At 41.7% G+C, this 11,067-nt stretch overlaps 1 protein-coding gene across 1 annotated transcript in view; it reads right to left on the bottom strand.

Annotated features, from left to right (window-relative positions):
• sema4c (sema domain, immunoglobulin domain (Ig), transmembrane domain (TM) and short cytoplasmic domain, (semaphorin) 4C) overlaps window positions 1-11,067 on the bottom strand; it is a 68,668-nt gene that overhangs the window by 30,370 nt on the left and 27,231 nt on the right. Inside the window, exon 3 of the mRNA XM_015971958.3 lies at window positions 1,841-1,995. Coding sequence (XP_015827444.1) covers window positions 1,841-1,995 — 155 coding nt within the window. The remainder of the gene's footprint in view (window positions 1-1,840; window positions 1,996-11,067) is intronic.

Raw genomic sequence — 11,067 nt, forward strand, 5'->3', positions numbered from 1 at the left:
AACGTCCCTGGAGAATGTCCAGGGGAGGAAGATTGTGATGAAAGTAATGAAGACAAACAAGGAGGAAGACAGCAGAGAAGAAATTAAAGAAAAGCAGTGGAAGGAAGAAAAGAAGGCAAAAGAAAGAGAGAGAATGACGGGCAGATGATGACATGAGAGAGGAATTATTTCCCCACCCGTGCTCAGTCATTTTTCTGTTTGCTCCTTTTATCTATACTGCACACTAGGGCTGACAACAGGTGGCCTTATCATTAGTGTAAGACCCATAACCCTCACTCAAACAGCCAGTGGTGAGGTTTTGTGTCAATGTGTTTGTGTGTGTGCGTGTGTGTGCATCTAATAACTTCTCATTACAGTGGTAAATCGGATAGAAACACCCAAACCGCTGCGGGCTGCTCACTACACCTTCATTGCATCGCTGTAACTGTATTGATTGCAACAAAGACCAATTATTGAAGGAGCAAAGCGGAGCCAGACGGAGTCTCGGAGGGTTCAGCGTCTCTCTGTGTGAGTGGGCGTGTGTGCTGCAGGTCAAGTCAAGGGTATTAATACAGACAACAGGTTCCCCCAGAGTGCTTTACAGAAACACAACAAACACACAGAAGAACAACGATCGTTTACAAAAAAAAAGAAAAAAAAAAAGAGACGCCTATTGAATGATCTCATCCTAAACTAACAAACAGGACCTGGATGACGGGATGTGAGCCTCCCTTCTGTTCACGCTGGATGTTTTCGTGCTGACAGAAGTGAAATATTGAAGCTAGTAGCTGCAGACATTAACGCCAAACATCACCTGCCCTGAAATTCATCAGCAGGAAAAAAATTCTCCTGATATACCAGCAGCTGATGTGATTAGCATTACGGTCGTTTTTTATTGTTTTGATTGTGCATTTAGCCTCTTGACCACACACACACACACACACACACACACACACACACACACACACACACACACACACACACACACACACACACACACACACACACACACACACACACACACACACACACACACACTAAATATTAATAAAAACTAGCTTAATTGAAGCACAGATAACTACACATGCGCAGCATCAGCACTTTCACCAAGTCTTTGCTAACATCTGCCCTTAAGTTTTAAGTCAGCACATATTATGTTAATAAATGCTAATGCTTTAGTATTATGGTATAATCTGGTAGAAAACACTTGCAAAAATTTGCTAAGTGCTAATCCTCCCTGAGCTAAGAAAACAGCTAGGGGCTAAAGTGTTTCACATGATGACGGCGTCATGCTATCACCAGAATAACAAAAGATAAACGGTGTGTGTGTGTGTGTGTGTGTGTGTGTGTGTGTGTGGGTAAAAACGGAAAGCTGTTTCTGCGGAACAGGAGGTTTTTTAGCTAATTACAACATTATAAGAATGGTTTTATTTAGCAGTTTGCTTGTTATTAGTAAGCCATCTAGGCTCTGTGATCGTCAGATGCAATATGTTTTAAAAGTTAATAGGGAGCACAATAAAGTGTGAAAGAAGATGTTTCATTTTCCTTGCTGCTCATCCAAGATGAACTCTTGTGATGCTTTAATGAGTTCTGTTTCATTCCAGCTGATGTTCTAATTGAATGTGGAATGAATGTTTATCTCTGCGTGCAGCAAAGCTGTGAGACAGATGCTTTTTGTTGCTCACAAAGCCCAAACCCTGCAGAAAGCTATGCTGTGATTTAGCTCAGTGCAGTTTTATAAAAACACTGATGGGCGGTGATTCCATTTCTAAGCAAAAACCCAAATCTTTCTTTTAAAAATCCTGCTCATAAGCAGAACAGGCCTCTATATTTTATATGATGTTTTAAATGTGGGTCTCACCTGTGGACGCAGCTGCCTGCTGATGTCGTTGGGGTCCAGGGCGAACATGGCCTCTCGCGCTCCGACGTACAAAACTCTCTCGTGGTCTGATAGAGTCAGCATGCTGTAGTTGAAGACCGCCTGAACGCTGAACCTCGCCATGCTGTCCAACACATCTGGGTAAAGACACAGAGATATGTCGTTATCTTACAACAAGGATGCTGCAGGTTTTACATTTTATACTTTCCTTCAGTTTCCAGAGCCTTGAAACAAGTTCTGTGTCACTATAAGCTCTTCTGCATTAAAGGGCAATTCTAATCGTGTGTAGGAAATATAGAATCATAGATAGTTTTTATCTTAGCAATCGTTGGCTACCTGAAGGACCTGTTTGAAACAGCTTTGGCACTCGCACATTTAACGGTTCAACAGCCGTGTTGTATTTAAAAATCCTCAAAGCAACACAAGTGAGTTTTTAGAACATTGCACAACAAAATGAAGGTGCGCTTGCAGTGTAAGAATAAAAGCACATTCACACAAGTTAAAGAAAAATGTCATTAAAATATAAATATAGATGAGATAAAAGTCCAAGATTAAACACTGTTCCTCATTCGTGTACACATGGCACTTTGCCTTAGACGGTGTTGGCACAGAACATGGAGGAGGAAGAGGAGGAGGAGGAGGAGGAGGAGGAGGAGAAGAAGAAGAAGAAGAAGAACAATAAGAAGAAGGAGAAGAAAAAGAAGAAGAAGGAGGAGCAGACGAAGAAGAAGAAGAAGAAGAAAAAGAAGAAGAAGAAGGAGGAAGAGGATAAGAAGAAGAAGAAGAAGGAGAGGGAGAAGAAGAAGAACAATAAGAAGAAGGAGAAGAAAAAGAAGAAGAAGAACGAGAAGAAGAAGAAGAAGAAGGAGAGGGAGAAGAAGAAGAACAATAAGAAGGAGAAGAAGAAGAAGAAGAAGGAGAGGGAGAAGAAGAAGAACAATAAGAAGGAGAAGAAGAAGAAGAAGAAGAAGGAGGAGGAGGATAAGAAAAAGAAGAAGAAGGAGAGGGAGAAGAAGAAGAACAATAAGTAGAAGGAGAAGAAAAAGAAGAAGAAGGAGGAGGAGCAGAAGAAAAAGAAGAAGAAGAACGAGAAGAAGAAGAAGGAGAAGGAGAGGGAGAAGAAGAAGAAGAAGGAGAAGGAGAAGGAGAAGAAGGAGAAGAAGAACAATAAGAAGAAGGAGAAGAAGAAGGAGAGGGAGAAGAAGAAGAACAATAAGAAGGAGAAGAAGAAGAAGAAGAAGTAGAAGGAGAAGGAGAGGGAGAAGAAGAAGAAGGAGAAGAAGAACAATAAGAAGAAGGAGAAGAAAAAGAAGAAGAAGAACGAGAAGAAGAAGAAGAAGAAGGAGAGGGAGAAGAAGAAGAACAATAAGAAGGAGAAGAAGAAGAAGAAGAAGGAGAGGGAGAAGAAGAAGAACAATAAGAAGGAGAAGAAGAAGAAGAAGAAGAAGGAGGAGGAGGATAAGAAAAAGAAGAAGAAGAAGGAGGAGCAGAAGAAGAAGAAGAAGGAGAGGGAGAAGAAGAAGAACAATAAGTAGAAGGAGAAGAAAAAGAAGAAGAAGGAGGAGGAGCAGAAGAAAAAGAAGAAGAAGAACGAGAAGAAGAAGAAGGAGAAGGAGAGGGAGAAGAAGAAGAAGAAGGAGAAGGAGAAGAAGGAGAAGAAGAACAATAAGAAGAAGGAGAAGAAGAAGGAGAGGGAGAAGAAGAAGAACAATAAGAAGGAGAAGAAGAAGAAGAAGAAGTAGAAGGAGAAGGAGAGGGAGAAGAAGAAGAAGGAGAAGAAGAACAATAAGAAGAAGGAGAAGAAAAAGAAGAAGAAGAAGAAGAAGAAGAAGGAGAAGGAGAGGGAGAAGAAGAAGAAGAAGAAGAAGAAGAAGGAGAGGGAGAAGAAGAAGAAGGAGAGGGAGAAGAAGAAGAACAATAAGAAGGAGAAGAAAAAGAAGAAGGAGAACAATAAGAAGAAGGAGAAGGAGGAGCAGAAGAAGAAGAAGAAGAAGAAGAAGAAGAAGAAGAAGGAGAGGGAGAAGAAGAAGAAGGAGAGGGAGAAGAAGAAGAACAATAAGAAGGAGAAGAAAAAGAAGAAGGAGAACAATAAGAAGAAGGAGAAGGAGGAGCAGAAGAAGAAGAAGAAGAAGAAGAACTTTTTTGTCATCATCATGGCAGAGCCTGGAGGTAAAAGTAAGACTAACGTCTTTGGAGGCGACACCAGGATGAACATCGAAGCGGCCTCCACTCATTTGAAGGCGCTAAAGGAGGCTACAGTATCACAGACTGATGGTGGCCTGATTTGTTGCTACTTCATTATTAAATAATAATAACTTTTTGTCCAACAGTGTGGCTAATTTTATTTCATGACTCATTGAGTATCAGTTGGGTTGTGTTAGCATTAGCCAGGCTTTGAATCACCGGGGAGCTAAGGGGAGCCCACCTCCCCTATAGGGTGATGGGTCCCCTGATCTTACAGACACCCCCCCCCCCCCCGGCATTTAAATTGGACGATGAAATACATTTTCCCAGTCTTTTCCTATTTTTTCATGAGCTCGAGTTACTGAAGTTTACAGAAGCAACTTGAATGAACTTCTACTTACTACCTCATTGCTTTCAGTTGTTCTGTTCTCACAATAAATACAACATAAATACAACATAAATACAACATAAATACAACATAAATACAACATAAATACAACATAAATACAACAAATCCCAGCAGCTGTGAAGTCTTCAGCAGACCGACTGTTTCCAATCAACCAGGGACCACACTGGTGCCAGAAAAAGCTACTGGGGACTTAAACAATCGGAAACCAGATATTTCTTTTGGGAGTTGAAGAAAATGCTAAAAACAATTAAACAGAGAGTGATCATTAGATTTATGATTCCCAGGTGTTGAGTGTGTGAGGGATACTCGACACCTGGGAATAAAGTGACCGTGACTAACCTGGAGCATCTGTTTCTAGGAACGGAAGATCTGGTGATGTGATGCCACCACAGTCACGATCGTTTCCCGAACAATCATTATGAAATGCTCTGTATTTGTAGCATGTGGCTCACCAGCTCTAATGCCCCCCAGCAAGCACAGTCAATAAAAATACAACAGCCCCAAACCAGACATCAATCCCAGTCCCCCGAGTGGGATATCCATTTGAGCCTTCTAGTTTACAGCAGCAATGTAGCATAACTGAAGTTATTAATAATAAAAGCTCTTATTCTGAAACTTTAAGGCCTGGCGTTAATGACTCCTGCAGCACAAATCATCTTATTTACGTAACGAGCATTAAGTTATTAAGTTAGTCTGATAAGTTCCAGATCTTCATGCCAGAAGAGAGATAAGGAGCTCATTCCTGTAGGAGGGCCGTGCAAATAAACACAAAGCAAAGATGCTCCTCCTCAAATCATGCTTAACCCTCTCTCAATGTGTGCATCGTACAGTTTGTTCAATAAAACTTCCATTACAACGAGCAATTTCCACATTAAGAAAATTGACTCACTTGTTCTAGAACGCAACATAAATTTCGGTTGCCTAACAATCTCCCACATCATTTAAGACTCAGCGACGCAGCGTTAGGGAGAGCCCGCCTCATGGAGACGGAGACGCTTCATCCAGGCTCTGTAGAGCATTTTAAACACAACACTCAGATCGTTCGGACCTGGAAGCATTACTGCACGAGGAGAATGAGATCCAGGCGAGAACGTGGGCAGAATGCAGAGGGTCAGGGTGCTTCTAAATGCACACTAATAATGGGTGTAAATCTGCGGGGGTGATTAGATTGTTCATTATCGTGCTGCACATCCTGATGCAGATTGCAGTTTATTACTAGCTGGGCTTTTTACTGAGTTCAGGTTATCCTTCAGATGATTAATGACACGTTAGCCTCGTTTCTAACCCTGTTATTGATTCTTTTACATAGAAAAAAGTATATATGTGGGATTTCTCTAAAATAAGATGTTATTCTGTCTAAATGGAAAAAGAAAACTAGAGCTGGATTTCATGTTTAAGATGAAAATTTTAAAAATAAATCAGCACACACACACGCACTCACGCACACACGCACGCACGCACACACACACACCCTTTATTAGCAAAGCAACAAATATGTGTAGAAGAGCTGAAAATAAAGCAAAACAGATACAGGAGGAATAAAAAAAGGTGTTTAGTTTTCATTCTCTACACTCTGTTGCTCGTACCACCGCGTCACCTTGTTTTCCTCCTGGGTAACAGTCCCACCTTACCCACACAGAAGGAAGGTGTGCAAAACACAAGTCAGTGATGACGCCGTACTCTTTAACAGATATTTTTACATCTTACTTTACTTTGCATCTCGAGACTGAAATAGCAGAAATCTGCTCAGGGAGTGGCAGGAACCGGAGTGATTTATAGTGCGACTAACTGCTCGTGTGTTGCAGTGGCCTAGTTGAGACTAAATGGACTTGCACACACGAGGACGCCCGGGCTGGATGAAAAGGCAGCTTTTGAGAGCAAATGTGTTTGCATATGTGTCGGAATTTAAAAAATATGAGCAAGGTCATAAAATTGAAGTGTGTTGCAAGAATGATGCAACTATTCAAGTCTTATTATCACTGAGCTTCAAGGCTCCTTAACACAAAGAATATTCATTCTGCTGGAACCAAGCTCTTGGAAGATGCTTTTGTTTGCCTCCTTTAAACTCGCCTCTCATGCAGCTTTTTACATTTTTTATTCATTTAAGAAAAAGGAGAACATTCTTCAAAATCGTCGTGATCATATGCAACTACAGTGGCATCTGTACGCCACAGGTGGCGCCAAAATCAAGAATCATGAATGAAACCCTACCTGTGGATGTAAAACACCTGTAAAATAATCCACAGTGACAACGAAAGCATAAAAGACGTTAAAGTCTTGGTCCAGCCTGATGAATTTGAAAGTAAACATCTCTTCAACCGTTCAACGGGTGCTGCTGGTGGACAGACGAGACCATCAAGACTGTCAAGCGACCTTGGGTGTTCTGAAAGGCGCTTTTAAATAAAACGTATTATTATTATTATTATTATTATTATTATCAAAAGGTTCTCAATGGACGACCTGAGTGATGACAGGAAAATGGTTGATGGAGCCTCTTCATTAAAAGCTCCAACATTTTACATTTAATTCTACAGAATAGAAGCCAACTTTAAATCATTAATAAGAATTCTTGACATCGGACTCTCCATCCAACCAGCAGCAACATTCAGTTATTTCTGGCTGCTTGGCTCTCAAACATAAGCTCAAAGTAATAAAAAAAGGCAATTTAATGTTTTTATGGAGGCTTTTGTTTTTGCTTCAGTCCCTTTAAATATAAAAATGCGTCTTTTAGAAACTTCCCCACAGAAAGGGATTACACTTTTATACATAGTTATTTCCAACAGAGCGTGGCAACTTTAGTCTGTGGGTTAAATCAAAATCACGTAAAATCTAAAGCTTCCACCGCTGTTTATAGTCACAGACGGCTCACTAATTACCCATTTTCTCTTTTGTTCCTGTTTGGATTTTCCCTGAATGATGTCAGCCCACAGATCTTCTTCCGGAGCCGTGACAGCTTTAAAATACACTGCAAATAGTCTGAAACGCTGTTTGGAATGAAGAAGTCAGATAAAATAAAAGTTACAGGTGCCATCCAGGCTTTGCTTCTTAAAGCCAAATATACTGTAAACAAAAATAGAGGACATTTGCAGACGACTGTGTCATCTTCTATCAGTCTGTGTCAAGCAGATGGGATCTTTACAAAAGCAGAGCCAAGGAGCTGCCTGGTGATGATGAACTGCAGCAGGAGTGCAGAACGTCAGCTAAAGGCAACAGCAAACCTGCTTTCTCTGAGTTCAGCTCTCCAACAAGCTAAAACCCTCTGAGCACGTTGGCTCCAACTTCTGACCTGCCCTCCATAAGCTGAAGGTAATGCACCATGGCGTGTTTGCAGAAGGTCTTAAAGCGTTTCGACGGACCTCTAAAGTCTGTTTAAGTTTAATAGAATCTAAGAGGCAGAGAGGAATGAGAGGAGGGACTGAGGACCCGGTGGAAGGAAGGGGGATAAGTACTGAAGTCAGCTTATTATCTGAAGAGCAGCGTGGTATAAACATCGGAGGGCATGTGCGGATGAGGAAGCAGGATGAGAGTGAGTGAAGAGAGAGGAAACATCCTCAGGGGAGAACCGAGCACATCTGCTGTGTTCCACACAGCCGCACAGAATCACTCCAGAGATGCACCGCCAAGGCTCCTGCAAACACACACACACACACACAAACACACACACACACACACACACACACACACACACACACACACACACACACACACACACACACACACACACACACACACACAGAGTCCTGAACAGGTCTCTGGGGTACCTGCTCAATGACTTCAGCATTTCTTCGCCAGCTGAGGGAGAGTTCAGCTTCGAGTGGCTTTCTGAAGTGATCAGATCAGCTCTGTCATTAAGAAGTGATACGTGCATACACACTTACCATCTGCCAACACACTGAGTCAACATCATGTGTGTGCACATGGTTGTGATCCGCACAAGTGTAAGTTGGTGTATTTGAGAGCTGCACGAGCGGCCACAGCTGTGGATCGTCAGTGTTTGTGTGCATGTTAGTGTGTGTGTGTGTGTGTGTGTGTGTAAACATGTAGTACAATCACCATCTACATTTGCGTTTATCTGGGGTCTGATTTAGCAGAACAGGATCAACGTGGTTGAAATCCTTAAGGCGACACGTTGCTTAAAGTGAGACAATCCCAAGAAAACTGTCCTTGCTTTGTAGTCACAGAATAATCAGCCCTGAATTATTCGGTTGCTGACATCTGAATACCATTTACATCTTAAAACTAGGAGTACTTCCTGGTTTTTCACTTTACATCTACAGGAGGAGGGGGTTTGGGTTAAATTACAAGGTCTTTGATGCTCAGAAACAACATGTGTAGGAAGCAGGAGAAAAAGAAGAGAGTACATAAAACGAGTGAGAATAAGAAATTGAAGGCAAATGTGCGGGGAGGTGTAATGAGTCCAACAGATGATGGAGGCTAAAGCAAACATAGAACTTGGATGAGAGGGACAATACAAAGCTCTCAGAAGGCTTGACCAAGGTCAGCAACGCGGACAACAGGGATGATCGGAGATAAGAAACCCACTGGAGCTACTGGTTGTGTGTGTGTGTGTGTGTGTATTCAGATGGGTGTGAAACTGTGATAAAAAGGCAATAAAAGTGGTGAGGGGGTAGGGAAGTCATATGGGATCCGTAAGTCTCTTAAACTTGTTAGTACTCTCATTAAAGAGGTGGTTTAGTGCTTTTTTAATGAGTTCTGTGAAAAGTTCGTTAAAAAATTAATATCACCCTATTTGGATGGCCTCTGTTTGCAGAAATAGAAACTACTTAAAACCAGATTGATGAGCTAACGGCTAGTCTAATCCAGTGGATTACTGATGCTTTTAAACCACTACAGTTTCTAAATATCCCAGCAAACTTTAATTTACACATTTCTGAGTGTAGAATGTACAGAATGTAAAAATGAACTAGGGGCTCAATCTAGACGAGTATATATGACGTTTATAAGGAGGTTTTAGCAGATCTTTGTGGTCCTTCTGTTAGAGTTATCTCAATAACTAACATAAGTGAGGGAGGCAGAATTCAGAGTTCTACTAAAACATTAATATTCAGGCCATCAGAAGCTTGCTATTCCAGCTATTCTGTTAGCTAGCGCTGATGAGCTAACATGAAATAGATGTTTATGTTATCAAGTTAATGCTAACAGATGCTAACTGTTTAGCTTTCACCTATAAGGGAATTTTATTTTCATTTCTAAGCTTTACGCCCCAAACCATATTTTTATTTGATTTTTGAGCAGAAATGTCATGACATAAATCAGTCCTGGCAGCAAAATGTCATATCTGACAGCTTTGCTGCTTATTTTCTCCCTTTTGGCTATCTGCTAGCAAAATCACTGTCAATAACAGTGATTACAGTTCTTTCAGGAATATCCTTTTTTTTTTTTGGTCAAACCTTTAAAAATGCTTTTATTCCTACAAAACAGAACAGAATATCAGCATCTACTACTCCTGCATTTAACTTTCACAGACGCACACTTGAGCCCAAATCTAGGTGGTGTTGCACGAGTGTGTCAGTGAAGGACGTTTCACATGGAGCGGGTAGTGCAGCATCACAGGGATACAGCAGCATCGTTAAGAGACGACAGAGCAGCCAGTGAAAAGAAAACCTTGAGAAAAAGACAAGTTTGATGTGAATCTGCTCTTTTCTGTACCGGAGCACTCGTCCACTATCACACAGTGGAAGTGATGGGCTGCAGCAACCAGGACAAAAATGTTTGCCTTGAAAGTCTAACGTTGATTTTTGTAAATGAATGAATAGAAATCAAAGGCTGAAGTGAGTGAATGTCGCTGTGTGGAAAGCACTCGAAGGAAAATACGAGACAGAAACCAATGTTTAAAGATCCATCATCTGTACCCACTCATCCATGCAGGGTCGCGGGGGGGGGGGGGGGGGGGGGGCTGGTGACAGTCTCCAGCAGGCGGGGTACACCCTGGACAGACTGCCAGTCCACTGCAGAATGTTAAATATGTACACATAAATCTCAAGAAACGATGAAATGTTTTCCTTCAAATCTTAATGTGCATTTTTATTTTGACAGAAATTCTTTTAAATAAATGGAAACTTTATAGTGATAGGAAGTGATTTCTGTCTGCATCAGGTACCTCATCAGGACATGCACATGGTGGAGTCCAGTAAAATGTTTCAGTCTGTATCAAACCCACCAAAACCCCCCAGTGCAGAGGAGACTCTGGGATCGGCTGGTGGTGGCTGAACAGCTCTGGACCCGGACCGTCCCTCTGTGATCAGCCTCTTTTTGCATTCTGCTATAAATACAACCAGTCTCCCCTTATAGCTCCGAACCACAGTGCCGCTCACACGCCAAACTGTGATTAAAGGCCTATTTTAGAGAGAGCTTTGAAGCGGAGACAAACACTGAATGAGTGGCAGAAAGACAAGGGAGGGAGAGGCTTTGTGAAACAGATGCACAATCATGCAGACAGACCCCGAGCACCAACGCGCAGAAGCGTCAGGCCCTCATCTGAGCAGGTTCTCCCTTTGATGGAAAAAAAAAATCAACACAGCATACACAAAGACAAACACACTCCCACATGGATGATGCGCAGGCTTCGTCTGTCGGAGAAGTTTGCAGGGAAATC

This window comes from Nothobranchius furzeri, chromosome 17, assembly GCF_043380555.1.
Source record: "Nothobranchius furzeri strain GRZ-AD chromosome 17, NfurGRZ-RIMD1, whole genome shotgun sequence".
Classification (NCBI taxonomy): Eukaryota; Metazoa; Chordata; class Actinopteri; order Cyprinodontiformes; family Nothobranchiidae; genus Nothobranchius; species Nothobranchius furzeri.